Genomic DNA, 18,416 nt, shown 5'->3' with positions numbered 1-18,416 from the left:
CACAGCAGGAATCAAAAGGTAAATTCTAAATACACACACACAGTCCTGTGGTTCTCTTGCAGCAGGGGAAGCTGCTTGAGAAACAAGGAGAAGTTTTTTTCCTTTAAAACTCCAACCACAACACGAGGAGGGGGGGGGATTTTTCTCCTCGCTGAGTTCATCTACAAACTCATTATGTTAATTCTAATTTAAAGACAAAGTTCAGAATAACAGCAGCTCCTCCAAGTCACTCATAACACACTCAGCCCTCCCATCACAAATCAGCTGAAGGCACACACAGAGATTTCTTTGTCTATGAAAATTTCCAAGCACAGCCCCAGCCCCACTGTGGAGAAATCAGGATCAAAGAGAAACCCTCCCCTCCCCACAAACCTTCTCCTGCATCCCTACAGCCCAGAAATCCCAGTTTCCAGCTGGAAAAAAAAAGAAATAAACCTGAGATTTGTGAGAGATACCGTGTGTACCCTAAATGTGTGTCTCTGCAGCAGCATTTTGGAATAAAAGATGGAATTATTTAAGGAAATTTTACTCTTATGGGGCTTCACTTGCATAGTTCCAAGCAGAGCCACTTTCCACCCAGCAATTACAGCTGGATATTTGTGCCACACAGCCAAGGGGTTTTTCACATCAGGCAATTTTATCCCTTCTCCACAAGGAAAACTGATGTTCTCCCAGGCCAGGGAAAAAGGGGCTTTTCAAGCCTGAGTCTCAGGTTTCAGCAGAGCCAGCATTTAATATCAAACTTCACATCTTGTAAGAGGCAGCCAAAAATCCCCCAGACCAGGGATTTTCCACTGCTCTGGAAGCGGTGGAAAATCCGGAATTTCTGCGAAAAGCCACACTGAAAAACAATTATGCCTCTGAAACAGAAAAAGAAAAGCAGGAATAGCAGAATTAAAGAGGTGGCTTTGCACAGAGATTGCTCCTGCCAGCCCTGTGACCAATCGAGGCAGGGACAGGTCTGCCACGCTGCTTACACTCCTCCAGGGGGATGAAAAAATTATTTGTTTTTGATTGGCTCTATGCAGAACATTTGCATCTTGTTACTGCTGATATTTTAGCCTTAAAAGTTCTCAGACATTCCTCCAGGGCTTATCTTAAGCACATTTTTATTAAGTTCCCCCTCTCTAAAAAAAAAAACAAGCTGCAGTGAGTTTTGACGTGCGCTGCCTTTGACAATGATAATCTTTGTCCTTCCCAGCTGCAGCAAATTTAAGATAATCTCTTTTCCAAGTGGACTTTATTAATCTTGCCAGTGAAATACCATCCTGAGGTAAAACAATTATTTCCAGTCCAGCTCTGAGTGCCAGCTAAGCCCGTGCTGGGAAAGACAAGCAACATCTGGCAGACTCAATATCTGCAGCAATTACAGGGAATGGTGGAACCAGAAATGTACAAATGTGCGCTGGGCTGGCCTTGGGGACAGCCACCAAAGCAGGGAATGGCTGCAGCCAGCTGGGCTGCCACACGCAGGGACACTGCCATTGTCACAGGGACACTGTCATTGGGGCACTGCCCACTGTCATAGCAGTGCTGTCACTGGCACTGGGGCTTTGCCACTGTCACACCTGTACTGTCACTGCCACTGGGGTACTGTCATTGTCACACCTGCACTGCTACTGTCACAGGGGCACTGTCACTTTCATAGCTATATTGTCATTGTCACACCTGCACCGCCACTCTCACAGGGGCATTGCCATTGTCACTGTCACAGGTGTCACAGGGGCATTGCCACTGTCACAGCAGCACAGCCACTGTCACACTTGCACTGCCACTGTCACCATCACAGCAGTACCATCACTGTGACATCTGCACTGTCACAGCTTCACCACCGCTGTCACCATCACAGCAGTACTGTCACACTTGCACTGCCACTTGTCACTGCTGCACTGCTGCTGTCACCATCACAGCAGTACTGTCACTGTCATACCTGCACTGCTGCTGTCACCACCACTGTCACACCTGCACTGCCACTGTCACCATTACAGCAGTACTGTCACTGTCACACTTGCACTGCTGCTGTCACCACCACTGTCACACCTGCACTGCCACTGTCACCATTACAGCAGTACTGTCACTGTCACACTTGCACTGCCACCATCACAGCAGTACTGTCACTGTCACACCTGCACTGCTGCTGTCACCACCACTGTCACAGCTACACTGCCACTGTCACCGTCACAGCAGTACTGTCACTGTCACACCTGCATTGCCACTGTCACCACTACAGCAGAACTGTCACACCTGCACTGCCACTGCCACCATCACAGCAGTACTGTCACTGTCACACCTGCACTGCTGCTGTCACCATCACAGCAGTACTGTCACTGTCACACTTGCACTGCCACTGTCACCATTACAGCAGTACTGTCACTGTCACACCTGCATTGCCACTGTCACCACCACAGCAGTACTGTCACTGTCACACTTGCACTGCTGCTGTCACCACCACTGTCACTGTCACACCTGCACTGCTGCTGTCACCATCACAGCACGACTGTCACTGTCACACTTGCACTGCCACTGTCACCATCACAGCAGTACTGTCACTGTCACACTTGCACTGCCACTGCCACCATCACAGCAGTACTGTCCCTGTCACACCTGCACTGCTGCTGTCACCACCACTGTCACAGCTACACTGTCACCATCACAGCAGTACTGATGCTGTCACAGCTGCACCACCACTGTCACTGTCACTGCCACACCTGCACTGTCCCCATCACAGCACCACCACCACCACTGTCCCTGTCACCGCCGCTGTCCCCGCGCTCTCTGGGGGCTGTGCCAGCTCAGCCCAGAGGCAGGGACACATCCCAGCTATCACTGCCACACCTCGCACTGTCACAGCAGAGCCCCCTCGGCCACTGATTAACCATAATTAATTAATTAGGGGGAGAATTCCCAGGGCCCTCCCTGCGGTGCCCCGGGGCTGCTGCGGCTCCCGAGTGTCCCCACATGGGGACAAAGATCCCCAAAGGAGCCGGGCCAGGCTGGGCTCTCCCCAACTGCTCCCCCAAAGGCAGATCAAGATAAAACCTGAATTTTCTCCTGAATAACCTGAGGGGACCAACCCCAAACCCGGGGATAAAAAGCCTGGATCCCAGCCCTGCTCGGGCTCACCTCCGAGCACCTGAAGCACCACGGCTGATTATTATCATTATTTTCATTATCACTTTTATTATTAGTATTAGTATTCTGTCTAGAAAAAAAAATCATTTCACCTCAGTGTTTTAAATTTCAAAATGTGACTCTGCTCTGTTTTAAATTAGCTGTCCCTGGAAATGTTTTTTTTTTATTGAGCTGCCTTGACTGCAAAAGTGCAATCTTGCAGAAACACAGTTTTGCTTTTTCCTGCTAAGAAGTAAAAATTACAAAATTTCCAATAGATAAACAATAAATTATCTGATTTGGAGTCAGATCTATGTCCAAAAGCTCTTCTAAATGCAAGTATAGCTGGAAAAAAAAAAAAGAAAATTAATTTAACTTCCTTTTCCCTCTAAAACTCCTCCAGTTGCTGCACTGAAGTCATAATCTTGTGTAAAATCATGATCACTGCTAAAAACAATATGAGATTAAGGCAGCACAAGGAGTAGAAAATGTGCAAAGTTATACATCATTTGAGTAAAATATCATCACCTGGAGGAAAAAGCAAAAGCAGTTTTGGACTGACATATCTGCTGGGTTCCTCATTTTGCCTCAAACACAAACAAAAGCCAGGGTAAAATATGATCAGTGTGCTCGACTGACTGTGCCCTCTCAGAGCTCCAGTTTGCTGTGTGACAACGTCCAAGGAAAATTATTTGAGGGAACAGAACAAAGAAATTCACCAGATTTCCCCCAAATGAAGCCATTGCTAATCCCAGAAACTGCACAGGCACAATTCCATTGGCAGGAACACCCTGGGTGATCTCCCACTGTTGTTTCACAGCAGCAAGGCTGCTTTTCCCTTAAGAGAAAGGAAACAAAAGGGATTATTTCCCCTCTGGGTCGCACCAGTCCCCAGGTGGGACATGTGAGACATCCCAGGTGAGCCCTGCACGCCCAGCACTGCCCTGGTGTCCCCCTGATCCCCTGCCTGGCTTTTCCTCACAGCCAAACACTTCAAACCACAAACCTGTGGTGGCCACAAGCTCCTGGGCCAAGCAGCCACCCTGGAAAGGGGGAAAAGCCTCTCTTGCCCCAAGAGACAAATGGAATTATCAATATCTGCTCAAGGGTCTTTGGCTGTGGGCTGGGGGCTGCTGGGTGAGGTGACAAGGCCTGGCTGCTCCACAAAGGCTGTGGGCTCTGCTGGCTCTCAGACTGAGCAATAAAAAGTTCTTTTCCTTTTTTTTTCCATTTCTTTCTCCTTCCTTCTTTCCCTGCTCACACACCTGGGCTGGGGGCCTGTGCTGGTGCCCAGCTCTCCATAAACCCCAGACAGGCACAAGGCTCCTCCTGTCCCACCTGGAGCTCTTTGGGCTCCCTAAATAAACCCAGAGCATCCAAGGGATCCCAGCAGGGTGAGGGAACCCCAAAGAGGGCATTTAGTGCACACACACACACAGAGAGGTGCCAGGGCAGCCCAGCCCTGCACAAACTCCATGCAAGCCCTGCAGCACCCAGGGAATTCTCACAGCTCACTCCTGCTCCCTGAGCCCACCCAAGGCACCTCAAAGCCCCGAGGAAAAAGCCAAACCCCCCAAAAACAAGGGTGTGCTGTCCATGTGGGACTGAAGGTCACAGAACCAACTCCAGAGAAACGAGCACCCAATCCAACGCACGCTGCAGACACAACACCACCAACGTGGGGTGGGACGTGTTGATTCCTGTTAATTACTTTTGTTTTCCCCACAAGGAAAACACCTTTCAAGGGCAGGAATAAGATCTGAGGCTCCCCTTTGCTCTGCTGAATTTATCTGGTTTATGCAACCCTTGAGTGTGTAAGAAGGACTGGGGGGAAAATGTGCTTTACACGAGTGAGTAAAAGCAGTAAACCTGAACCTCAAGGCCCACAAGTCTCCTCTTCCCCCAGAAGCAGGAATAAATGAAATATCCATGGAAAAAGGAGAAGCAGCCCCAAGTTTTGGTTAGAAAACCCACACCCCACACGCTATGGGATCTCCTTTCCCCATCCAGCACCACTTTTTGTGCTCCCTGCTCCTCCCATTCCTCGGGACCGGCCACAGAAACCAAAACCAGCCCTTGCCACCACAGCAGCAGGCTGGAAAACAGAGAGCAGCTCCTTTCTCCAGCCACGGCAGGGACAGAGCACCCGAGGCACCTCCAGGGACAGGCACCAGCCCAGGACAGGGGCACAGAGCCCAGCTGGGGCACCAAACCCTCCTAGGATATGTTATCACCTCCCTGTCCAAATGTTATCACCTCCCTGTCCAAACCCACAGGCACATCAGTCTGGAAATATTTCATACTGTTCTGATCTGACAAACCAAGCTGGAGCATTGCAAATCAAATAAAAAAAGGGACAAAGGAATCATTAAATACAAAGCAGCTTCTACATTAAGACTGAATGGGATTCCTCAGTCTAGGAATCAAATTGGGAGATAGACGTGAGGGGTTTGCAACAGCGTGAATGGCCTAGGAAATGGGGGCAGGGGGAAATTTGTTTGGATTTGTCACAAAAAAGGAACTTGAGGGCCTGAAAATGTTGTTAGACAAAAACTACATCTATGTGTAAGGGCTACATAGAAAAAGGGTCTGGAGAGGCAGCATATGGGACAGAGGCGTGCAAGAAATCCATTGCGTGGCATTGATGGAGACCTCACCTAGAGCTGATTCCAGGCTGTTACAAAAGCTGCCCTGAGCTCACTGCAGTCTGCAAAGCCGGGCAGGCCACGGAGCCGGGAAATAATGCGGGAAATGGGGCCGGATCCGGGGGGCTCTGCAGGGAAAATCCCGGCCCCGAGAGCAGGAAATGCATTTTGAGGCTAAACCCGCCCAAACTGCGGCCGGGAGAGCGCACGGCAGCCCCGAAGGGCAGCAGCTCCGCACACAATGCAGGAATCTCCTGCAGAAGCCCGAGTACATTTTTTTTCCCCTCTGGCCTCCATCTCTGCCACACAAACAGCGATCCAAGGGAACGCCATCCATCACCATTCCAAGCCCATCCACAGGCCAGGGGACACCTCCAGACCCGCCGGCCTTACAAAGGCTTTTGTTTTGGCCAATTCCGAGCAACATCTCGGAGTGCAAACCCTGCCCTGCAGTATTTGCAACCCAAATATTGCAGCGCTGAGCTCATTTCAGGGAGCTGGCACACACCGGCGACTACTGGAGTAATCAGACCAAAAAAAAAAAAAAAAAAAAAGAAGGCGAGCTAAATTTAGGAGTAACTATGCGATGCAATATTAATAATGGATTATTTCCCTTCCAAACAAAAAATATATATACGTATATATGTGTGTATATATATATATATATATGTATGTATATTGTTTTTTAAGTTAAGCTGACAATTTTCCTTGCACGATCCAGGCTCTCCATCCCCGCAGGGATGCACCCCACAGTTTTCTGGGTATCAAAGGATGTTCAACCCCCAAACCCCCGGGCGAAAAACCCCTCCAGGACCCCGGGGACGCAGCGAGCCCCGGGCAGGGGGAGCCGGTGCCCGCTGTCCCCGGGCGCTCCCGGGGAGGGCTGGCCCCGTTTCCCCGCAGTGCAGCGCGGACCGCCCGCATCCCCCATCACTCACTTCCTCTTGTACTCGTCACGCTCCCGCTTGACTTTGGCCAGCACGTTGTAGAGGGCGCGGATCTCGGGCGTGATGGTGTCGATCTGCACCCCGACGCCGTCCGGGTGCACCCAGGACACGCCGGGGCCCTGCACGGTCTCCAGGCCGCCGCCGCCGGTGCGCCGCACCTGGGTGTAGCTCCAGATGGTGCCGGGCAGGCGCCCGTAGTGCGGCGGCGACGGCAGCGGCCCGTGCCCGGGGCCCGGCGGCGGCACCAGCGGCGGGGTCCCGCCGTCCGTCTGCACCGCCTGGTCCCGGGAGAAGGTCTTGTAGCGCAGCCGGCGGTCGCGCTCGCTCTGCTGGGCCGCCAGCTGCTTCTCCAGCAGCCGGTTCCGCCGCTCCAGCTCGTGCACCTTGGCCAGGAAGCAGCGGAACCGCACGTTCAGCCCCTTGAGCAGGTGGATGTTGGAGCCCAGGTCGTTCCGCAGTGCCGCCGTCACCGGCGGGCCCCCCCCGGCCGCCGCGGGGCCGCCGCCGCCGGGGCCCAGCGGGCAGGAGGAGGCGGCGGCGGCGGCGGCGGTGGGGGAGAAGGCGCGGGCCATCTCCCCGAAGAGCAGCGAGTTCATGGCGGAGGGGCGGTGGCGGAGGGTCTGGCGGTGATGGACGGGCCGGCGGTGGCGGAGGGTCTGGCGGTGATGGACGGTCCTGGCGGTGATGGACGGTCCCGGCGGTGCGGAGCGGCCGCGCCGGTGCCGCCGCTGTCTCTGCGGCCGCCGCCGCGCTCCGGGGGCTCTGAGGGCTCTGGGCGGGAGCGCGGGGCGGGACCGGCCCCGCCTCCAACCGCCCGCGCCGCGGCCGAGGCACCGCCCATGCCCCCAAACCACGCCCCCTATTTCCATATACACATCTTCATTTCCATAACCACGCCCCGTATCTCTATACGCAGCGCCTCATTTACATAACCACGCCCCGTTACCGTATCCCCGTGCAGTCCCATAGCCACGCCCCTCACCATTACAATGCAGCTCATTTGCATGGCCCCGCCCCGCGGTGCAGCAGCCACTCCCTCCACGTGTCCGCGGGTGCGCTGAATTTTGGGGAGCCCGCGGGGTCCCCGCATTGAGCCGGAGCCGGGCGGGAGAGCGGGAATGTCCCCCCGAGAATGAATGATCCCCCCGGGGAGGAGAAGGGGTGCGGGGACACCGCAGCTCCTCCGGGGATGGAGGGAGCCCGCAGGAGGAGCTGCATCGGGAGCTGGGCTGGCCGGACAGGGGGGAGCGGGTGAAAATGGAAGGAGGGAAATTTTGGGTATTGGGCAGCAATATGATTGTGGATATCGGGCAGCAATGCCCGATATTGGATATATTGGATATATATATTGGATATATTGGATATCCAATTGTGGATATTGGGCAGCAATACAATGGTAGATATCAGGCGCCAATGTAATTTTGGATATTGGGCACAACATAATTGTGGGTATCCAGCAGCAATATAATTGTGGATATTGGGATGCAATATAATTTTGAATATTGGGCAGCAATATGATTGTGGATATCAAGCAGCAATACAATTGTGGATATTGGGCACCAACGTAATTTTGAGTATTGGGCAGCAATATAATCGTGGATATTGGACAGCAATTCCATTTTGAATATTGGGCACAACATAATTGTGGATATCAAGCAGCAGTATAATTGTGGATATTGGGCAAAATATAATTGTGGATATTGGGCACAATATCATTGTGGATTTTGGGCACCAATATAATTTTGAGTACTGGGCAGCAATGCAATTGTGGATATTGGGCACAATATAATTGTGCATATTGAGCACAATATAATTTTGGATATCAGGTACCAATATGATTGTGGGTATTGGGCACCAATATAATTTTGGACATCGGGCACCGTGCAATTGTGGATTTTGGGCACAGTACAATGAAGGGTATTGGGCGGCCTGTGAGGGTGGCACAGCTGGCACAGGGGCACACAGAGCCGTGGCTGCCCCAGCTGTGGTGCCAGCTCTCAGGGCAGGCTGGGAGGGTGGGATTGGGATTGTCCCCATCCGTGGCAGGGCTGGGGACAGGAGACATTTCAGGTCCATCCCAACCCCTCAGCGCTCTGTGATCCCACGGTCAGGTCAGATCAGACTCAATTATAAACCCTGGGGTTTGTTATCCCGCAGCCAGGCCCTGCCTAAGTGCTAAATAACGCTGATATTATAATAATTAAGTTATTAAATGAACGTTTCCCAACTGTTGCTCCCAGACCTCTGGGCAATCAAAGGATATTGTTTAATTGAATGATGTGATCATTGCTCTGCTGGCAATGGTGCAAGGGAAACACGGGGACAGCTCTGTCAGGATGGTGCAGAGCTGCAGGAACACCCAAATGGCATTTCTGAAATAAAACCGTGGGACTTGCTGGTTGTATTTATATTTATATATTCATATGTATATTATATATATTTATATATCTTACATTTATATAATTATTTTTATTTTTATATATTTCTATCTTATTTTTGCATTTATGTTTATATGTCTATATTTTTGATATATCTTATTCATATTTTCTTTTTTAATTTTTTATATTTTATATGTCATTTTTAATTTTTGCATTTAGATTTCTATATTTTGATATATCTTATCCATATTTTGATTTATATTATATATTTAGATCTTATATATAGATTTAGATTTATATACATCTTGTATATATTCAGATTTATATACATCTTATATATATTTAGAATATATTTTTATATATTTAGAATATACTTATATATATTTAGATTTATAGTCAGATTTATAGTTAGATTTATTTAATATTTTACATTTTATATTTTATATGTCAATATTTTAATTTGTCTTTATATTTCTATGTTTTGAAATACCATATATATTTAGATTTATATTTTAGATTTATATTTTAATATATAAATACACGTTTATAGCTTTGCATCATTTTGTATTTATATTTATATTTATATTTATATTTATATTTATATTTATATTTATATTTATATTTATATTTATATTTATATTTATATTTATATTTATATTTATATTTATTTAACCCCGCTTGCTGAAACTCCTGCAGCACCTGCAGCCACGCTCAGCACCGAAACCAGGGCTCTTCAAAGGGCTCTGTTATTTCATGTGTCACTAACCTGTGTTTTGCCAGCACCTCCTGGAAAAAAAAAAAAAAATTAAATTAAAGTGCTGGGTGGAGGTGCCTCATTAAGGGAGTGACTCAGAGCAGCAGCACCTGAAGGATTTGTCTGTGCCCTGGGCCGCCCTGCAGAGCCACAAAAACACCCAGAAAAGGCAAAAATTGGCTCAAACTGCCCAGAATGGGGGCAGAGTTTGGGGCAGCAGCCGGCCAGGGGTGGGTTTGTCCAGATTGGGGAAATTCCAAGGCTTGGAACCACCTGGGGATGGGATGGGACTCAAGGTCCCTTCCAGCCCAAACCCTGCAGGATTTTATGGATTTCCCTGGGTTTGGCACCTCACTGGTGCTGCTGGAAGGAGCTGGGGGATTGCAGAGCCCTGTAGTCAGCAGCTGAGTTTTGGTTTCATTTTTTATAATTTTTCTCCCTTCCCTTTCATTTTTTATCATTTTTTATCATTTTTTCCTTCCCTATAATTTTTTATCATTTTTTGGTTTCATTTTTTATCATTTTTTTCCCTTGAGAAAGCAGGAAAGCCCCCGAGGGGGGACAAACCAGGCAATGAAAGGTTTGGTTCCTGCCCCGTGGTCCTGCAGCTCCCTGGATCCACCAGCACCCATCCCAAGGTCATTAAATCTAATTAATCCTTTCCCTAATGAGCTCCAGCCCCTCCCTGGGATGGCCACGGTCACCCCCAGGCTCTCCCTGTGCTGTGGCCACACTGAATCCCCCTGAATTAATGACAAACATTAATTGATTAATTAATTAATTAACCCTGGCAGGGGGAGATGGGAATGGCCACCCTGACGATGCCAACCGTAATAACAACACACATTTGTTTGTTTCTTTGGGTTTCTGTTTGTTTGTTTGATGGGTTTGCTCCCATCTGCTCCACCCAAACCCAGGCTGGAGCAGGGATTGGGGTATCGAGGCCCTTGGATTTGGTTTTGCACTAATTTTTTTTTTTTTGTTTTGCACTCTTTTCTTTTGGTTTTGCACTCATTTTCTTTTCCCTGTGGCAGCTCCCTGCACTCCGATTTTTAATGTGAATTTTCCTGCAACCTTTGAGGCTCTGTTAGCCTGGCACTCATGGAAGGTTATTTTTTCCTTGGTAAAATCACCATTTTCCAGTCAAACTGAGTGTCCTGGGGTGACTTTAGGATGCTTGTACCCCCATTTGTCTGTTTAGCCCAGAAATGAGTTTTAAGGCTGGCTCTGAGAGCTTTTCAGAAACTGCATTTGCTGCCCCACATCCCCCTCCTGGGCTGGGCTGTCTGCAGCACAGACAGACAGACAGCAGGACAGAGCTCTCCTTTGCTTTTAGTTAGTTTTCAGCTCTCTGAGGCAGAGAAGTTCCCTGGACTGTGGTTTTTTCTTTTTCTTTGGACATTTTAAATCTGCTCTGCACTGAACGCCCCAAAGAGCACAGGGAGCTCTCCCCTGTGGCCACCTGGGCCTGGAGGGGCTGATAAGAGATTGATAAGAGACTGATAAGAGACTGAGTGAGCTGAGGCACAGCCCACTGAGGGATTTTCTGAGTTTGCCATCTCTTCAGAGCACTGAGAGGTTCTATAGCTTAATATTGTTCATTTTTATGCTGGTGAATGCTTTGCCTGTTAAATAAAAAGGGGTTTTTTTTCACTTTTCTCCAAGGAAATCTTTTCCCAAACCGGTCAGAGGAGGGGCTGCTGGAATCTGCTTTTCTAGAGGAGCCCCTTTGGAGGTTTTCCCCCAGATTTGCCCCAAACCAGGACAGCAACCCAAACCCACCCCAGGGTGCTGGTGGCATCACCAAGGTTGGTTTGTGTGTGTTTGCACAAACCTCCCTCTGAAACGAGCAAAATTCCTCTGGTTCAACACCCACAGAACTCCCCAGGCCCCCAAATGCCCTCAGTGACTGCAGAGGGTCCAGCTGGGCCGGGATTTTCTCATCATTTTCTCATTTCTCACATCAGGTGAGGCTGCAGCCCCTGACCCTCCCTCGGGCCTGTGGGATTGCCTGAAAACGGAGCCAGACAAAAGGAAGGCAAATTATTTATTTATTGAAGGGGTTTCAGGTACATCTCAGGAAGCCCCAGGGGCTGCACCCAAAAATGAACCACGGCTCACTCGTGGGTTTTCACACTTTTATAACTTTGTTCCATTTGCATATTGGGGGTGAATCCTCCAATTACAGCTTCAGCTAATGAAGTAATTTACCCCAAGTTTGCTCCCCCAGCTCCCTTTTGTTGAATCTCTGGGGGCCTGAGGCACTGAGGGCTCCTTGAGTGCCAGGCCTGGAGAGGAATTGCTGTGTCTGTGCCAAACGGGAGAACAGCAGCTGACACTGCGTGTGGGGTTTGGAGTTACACACTAAACAACTGCAGGGATATATTACAAATTACAAATACAAATAATAAAAAATATATCAAATGAATATATGAAATCCTGAGGCAGTGAGGGCTCCTTGAGTGCCAGGCCTGGAGAGGAATTGCTGTGTCTGCCCCAAACAGGAGAACAGCAGCTGGCACTGCGTGTGGGGTTTGGAGTTACACACTAAAGAACTGCAGGGTTATAGTACAAATTACAAACTGCAAATACAAATAATAAAAAATATCTTAAATAAATATATGAAATGCTGAGGCATCAGCTCCACTCAGTGCTGCTGTCTGAGGGACCAGAGGTGCACCTGGGGCTGGGGTGGCTCCCCTGGGGCTCTCACCTTGCACCTTTCCTGGCTCAGGGTGTTTGTTTGTCTGAAAGCAGCAGAATCTTCAACAGCCCACCCCAAAATGGTTGGGTTTTAGCACAGAGCCCGTGATGGGGCACGAGCATCAGCAGGGGGTTGTCACAGACATCTTTTATGAAAAATCCTCTCCTTAGGATTTCTCCTCCTGAGAAGCTGAGAGGCCTCAGGAACAAAATGTGAGCAATGGTTATCTGCTGCTGTGGAATGCAACAGGTGCATCTGTGATTGGTCTCATAAAGTTGTTTCTAATTAATGGCCAATCACAATCAGCTGGCTCAGGCTCTCCATCCGAGACACAAACCTTTGTTATCATTCTTTCTTTTTCTATTCTTAGCTAGCCTTCTGATGAAATCCTTTCTTCTATTCTTTTAATATAGTTTTAATATAATATATATCATAAAATAATAAATCAAGCCTTCTGAAACATGGAGTCAGGTCCTCATCTCTTCCCTCATCCTCAGACCCCTCTGAACGCGGTCACAGGGGGTGGCATCAGTCCCATCCCAGTTGGGATTTTGGCAGCAAAGCCTCTCCCAGCCCAGCAGCTCCGGTGGGAAGGGGGCAGGAGCTGCCCTGCCCTGCCCGGGCACGATGGGCAGAGCTGGGCACAGCTCCGGAGCCTTTGAATGGGCACAGGGGCAGGCACAGCCCCGGAGCCTCTGGGTGGGCGCAGAGCCGGGCACAGCCCCGGAGCTGACTCAGCACCACCGAAACCCCGATGGTGCCACCAGGGCCAGGCCCTCCGGGTGTCACCGGCCGGGAAGGGTGACCCGGGTCGGCCCCGGGCGGTGCCATTCAGGAACCTTCGGATGGTGCCAGGGTCTCCACCCGGGCTCGGAGGCGTTTGTGCCGCTGGCAGTGCGTGGGAGGGATGAGTCCCACAGGGCAGCAGCTTCTCCTCCTCCCCGCACCTTTCTGCCTTTAAAGGAGCTTTCTCCTCCCCAGGCCGTGTTTGCTCCCCGGCTTTGTCCCCTCCCTGTCCCGGCAGCTCAGGGACGGAGGAGCCGCTGCCGAAACCCAAACCTGGCACCTCCTGCCATTGTCACTGCAGGGCACGAAACAGCACCATGGGCACACACCGCTGCTCAAGGCAAAAAAGGGAAGTTTGTTTTCTGACTCTAACATTTATAGTTTTCCAAAGTGACAGTGGATTGGAGGGTGACAGTGCCACCTCTCCAATGACACTGAACAATCTAACAGCCCATCAAATTTCTCTTCTTCCATAAAAGAATGCAAGTCAATGAGTTATTTACAGAAAGTGTGTGAGAAAGTTTGTTGCAATAATGTAAACATCAGAAGGCTTAGAGAATCTTAAAAAATCAGGGCAACAGGCTCGTTCCTGTGTCATTATAGGACACTAAGGAACACAAGCTCACACTGCTGTTCTCAAGGTGAAGAAAAAGGGAAGTTTATTTTCTGACTCCAACATTTATAGATTTCTAAAAGTGACACTGGATTGGGGGCTGACAGTGCCACCTCTCCAATGACACTGGACAATCCAACACTCTGTCAAATTTCTCTTCTTCCATAAAAGAATGCAAAACAATGAGTTATTTACAAAAAAAATGTGTGAGAAAGTTCAATAATGTGAACATCAGAAGGCTTAGAAAATCTTAAAAAATCAGGGCGACAGGTTCGTCCCTGTGTCACTATAGGACATGAGAGAACACAAGCTCACACTGCTGTTCTCAAGGTGAATTAAAAAGGGAAGTTTATTTTCTGACTCTAACATTTAGAGTTTTCCAAGAGTGACAGTGGATTGGAGGGTGGCAGTGCCACCTCTCCAATGACACTGGACAGACCAACAGTCTATGAACTTTCTCCTCCTCTATAAAGGAATGCAAAACAATGAATTATTTACAGAAAGTGTGTGAGAAAGTTTGCTACAAAAATATCAACATCAGAAGGCTTAGAAAATGTTAAAAAAAACAGGGCAACATGCTGGTTCCTGCACTCACAAACCCTCATTTACCCGCATTTTTGGGTTTTGGGGGGTCAGCAGCACAAACAGACCCAGCAACAGGAGGGAGGATGCTCCGGCACAGCCCAGGGCCGGGGATGCGCGGGAGGGACCGGCCCAGCCCGGCCGGGCTGATCGCCTCCATGGAGAGCTGACAGTGTTTTGCAAACAAAGCCGCGGGTGCAGCCCCGGAGGGGAAGGAGGAGGAGGTGAAGGAGGGGATGAAGGAGGAGGTGAAGGAGGAGATGAAGGAGGGGATGAAGGAGGAGATGAAGGAGGAGGTGAAGAAGGAGGTGAAGGAGGAGATGAAGGAGGAGGTGAAGGAGGAGGTGAAGGAGGGGATGAAGGAGGGGATGAAGGAGGAGGCGAAGGAGGGGATGAAGGAGGAGATGAAGGAGGAGGTGAAGGAGGGGATGAAGGAGGGGATGAAGGAGGGGATGAAGGAGGGGATGAAGGAGGAGGTGAAGGAGGGGATGAAGGAGGAGGTGAAGGAGGGGATGAAGGAGGAGATGAAGGAGGGGATGAAGGAGGAGATGAAGGAGGAGGTGAAGGAGGGGATGAAGGAGGGGATGAAGGAGGGGATGAAGGAGGAGGTGAAGGAGGAGATGAAGGAGGAGGTGAAGGAGGGGATGAAGGAGGGGATGAAGGAGGAGGTGAAGGAGGAGGTGAAGGAGGGGATGAAGGAGGAGGTGAAGGAGGAGGTGAAGGAGGGGATGAAGGAGGAGATGAAGGAGGAGGTGAAGGAGGGGATGACGGAGGAGATGAAGGTGCAGCGGAGCATCCGCGCTCGGGGCGCGCCGCAGTGTCCCTGGAGACACTCTCTGCTTCCTTAGGAACCAAACACTTCCCCCGCCCTGAGTAACGCGGCAAATACGCGGGACGGGCCCGGACAGGCGGCCCGGGGCTGCCCCGGGCGGGATCGCTCCGGCTGCGGCTCCGGGACCGGCCCGGGATGCGCTGCGGGACCCGGGCGTGCCCAGCCCCAAACGCTCCAACTCCGCCTTCTGCGGGAGCACGGACGGATGAACTCAGCTGCGGGATGGTTTTAAATTGACAGAATAAACGATTCCTGTCTTGTTGTCGCCCCAAACTTTGCTGGATTGAGCGGCGCCCAAAGCTGCGATCACTAAGTTGAACTGGGATTTATTTTAAACTCCCTGTCCAAGCCTCCCCTCCAGAAGCCATTGGCTGCTTCTGTTCCTTGCTTGGGGTTTTAGCCTGACAGGTTTTGCAGGACACGGGGAGGAGAAAAACTTCCCGGTGGGAGCTGTGAGGGATCGGGGCGTGATCGGGAATGCGGGGCTGGGGCTGGCCCGGGGAGGGGACACGGGGACACCCACAGGGACACCGGGGGGGCTGTCCTGAGAGGGGACATCTTACCCGGGGCACTCACAGGGTCACCGGGACATTTTACCTGGAGCACCCACAGGGACACCGGGACCTGTCCGGGGGAGGGGACATCGCACCTGGGGCACTCACAGGGACACCGGGGTTTGTCCTGAGGGGAGACATCACACCTGGAGCACTCACAGGGACACCAGAACATCACACCTGGGGCACTCACAGTGACACGGGGACCTGCCCTGAGAGGGGATAGCACACCTGGAGCACTTACAGGGACACGGGGACCTGCCCTGAGAAGGGACAGCACCACTGGGGCACTCACAGGGACACTGGGATTTGTCCCGAGGAGGGACATCACCCCTGGAGCACCCACAGTGACACCAGAACATCACACCTGGAGCACTCACAGTGACACGGGGACCTGCCCTGAGAGGGGATAGCACACCTGGGGCACTCACAGGGACACCAGGACCTGGCTGTGGGAGGGGACATCACACATGGAGCATTCACAAGGACACCGGGGGTTGTCCTGAGGGGGAACATCTCATTTGGGGCACCCACAGGGACACGGAGACTTGTCCGGGGGAGGGGTCATCACACCTGGAGCACTCACAGGGACACCGGGGTTTGTCCTGAGTGGGGACAGCACATCTGGAGCACCCACAGTGACATGGACACATCTCCCCTGGGGCACCCACAGTGACACGGGGACATCTCCCCTGGAGCTCTGGGGTCCCCCCCGGCCCCGGGGATGCTCCCCGCGGTGTCACTGCCGTGTTCCCGGCGCTTTGGAGCGGTTCCTCCCGCGGTTCCCTCCCTCCTTTCCCCGCTCCCCGCTCTGGTTCCGCGGGCTCGGAGCTGCCGAAGCTGCTGCAGGAGGGGCCGGGGCGGTGAGCGGGGCTCCGGTGCCACCCTCGGTGCCCGGTGTCGCCCCTGGCCATGGGCTGGCTGCCACCAAGCGTTAGCGATAATTACAGGATGCTGCTGGGGCCGCTCGTTAAATGGGATTAAAAAGCGCGGCCGGGAGAAGCCGCGGGGATGGAGCCCCGGGGAGTCCCAAACACGGACACCGAGATGGGAAACTCGAACTGCTGCGGGCCGGGACACGCACGGACAGCCCCGAACCCACCCGGGCTGAGCACGGGCTGAACACGGGCTGAGCACGGGATGAACACGGGGCTGTCACCGGGGCCGAGCCCAGAGGGCTCCAGGCTCCACCCTGAGCCCTTTCCCATCCCGATCCCCCATCCCGATCCCCCATCCCAATTCCCCATCCCGATCCCCCATCCCAATCCCGATCCCCCATCTCGATCCCCCATTCCAATTCCCCATCACGATCCCCAATCCCCCATCCCAATTTCCCATCCCAATCCCCCATCCCAATCTCCCATCCCAATTCCCCATCCCGATCCCCCATCCCAATTCCCCATCCCCATCCCAGTCTCCCATCCCGATCCCCCATCCCGATCCCCCATTCCAATTCCCCATCCCAATCTCCCATCCCAATTCCCCATCACGATCCCCAATCCCCCATCCCCATCCCAATTCCCCACCCCAGTCTCCTGTCCCAGCCCAGGGCAGGTGCTGGGGTGGCTGAGGCGCTGCTGGCACCACACCTGGGAAAGCAGAAGCGGGGCCGTGGTTAATGACAGCAATTATCGGGTTATCTTCATTAGGGCAGGGATCTCCCTCTGAGGCACTCGGGCCCCAGAGCCCTGTAATGAGAGGCTGTCCCTGCCCTGCCCCAAATCCAAACATCTCCTTCATCCTCCTGCAGAGAGCCCCGTGATCAGCAGCTGGGAAAATCCAGCTGAGTTTTGGGTTCATTTTTTATCATTTTTTCCCTTTTCCTTTAATTTTCTATAATTTTTTATCATTTTTTGGTTTTTTATCATTTTTCCCTTGGTGAAGCACGGCAGGGAAAAGGTGGGGAAGGAGTCAGACCCAACATCCCTGGCAGGAGCAGCCGAGACTAAACACGATGTTCTTTATTGTTTATTTACTTTTAAAGCTCAGCCTCTCTCCATATGCCAAAGCTGAGTTTAAAGCACAAACACCTGAATTTATTCAATTTCTATTTAATATTTGCCCTGATTAACGTCACACACCCACTGGAGAAGGGCTGCAGGGAAGTGTTACCCCGATTCTCCAGTGGCAAAGCAATCCCAGCACATTCCCCCTGTGCAGCAGCCCCAGCAGAGGCAGGGCTGGGCTCTGTCACCATCCCCAGTTCCAGGGACATCTCTGGGTCCCCGGGGCTGCTCCAGCCTTGCCTGGGCTCTGCACGGCCCCGTGATTCACCCACACAGCCTTGAGTTCCCAAGGGAAGGGACCCGGCTGAGTCAGGCTGAGGAGCGCCGGGGTGGGGATTCCTTTCCTCCTCCCCAGAAGGAAAACTCTGAATTTTGGAGCACTGTGAGCTCCTGGTGCTCCCAGGGGGAAGGGAAGGGGCAGGAAGGCTCTGCAGCATCCAAGGGTGAGGATCAGGGAGCAGGAACGTGTCTGATCCCCCCTGGGCTCTGTGGGTGAGGGAGAAA

The 18,416-nt window shown here is 51.5% G+C and overlaps 2 protein-coding genes across 2 annotated transcripts in view; both read right to left on the bottom strand.

Moving 5' to 3' along the window:
- The window catches only part of ATP13A2 (ATPase cation transporting 13A2), a 38,848-nt gene extending 32,161 nt beyond the window's left edge, over positions 1-6,687 (bottom strand). Inside the window, 1 exon segment of the mRNA XM_058039148.1 lies at positions 6,545-6,687. Coding sequence (XP_057895131.1) covers positions 6,545-6,687 — 143 coding nt within the window.
- A 3-nt stretch (positions 6,688-6,690) lies between these two features.
- Positions 6,691-7,299, bottom strand: IFFO2 (intermediate filament family orphan 2). The gene has a single exon (XM_058039146.1). The coding sequence runs from the start codon at positions 7,297-7,299 to the stop codon at positions 6,691-6,693; it is 609 nt and encodes a 202-aa protein (XP_057895129.1).
- Positions 7,300-18,416: the final 11,117 nt, after the last annotated feature.

This window comes from Melospiza georgiana, chromosome 22, assembly GCF_028018845.1.
Source record: "Melospiza georgiana isolate bMelGeo1 chromosome 22, bMelGeo1.pri, whole genome shotgun sequence".
NCBI lineage: Eukaryota > Metazoa > Chordata > Aves > Passeriformes > Passerellidae > Melospiza > Melospiza georgiana.
Note: the sequence above shows the minus strand (reverse complement) of the source record. Positions and strands in the feature narration are given on the sequence as shown.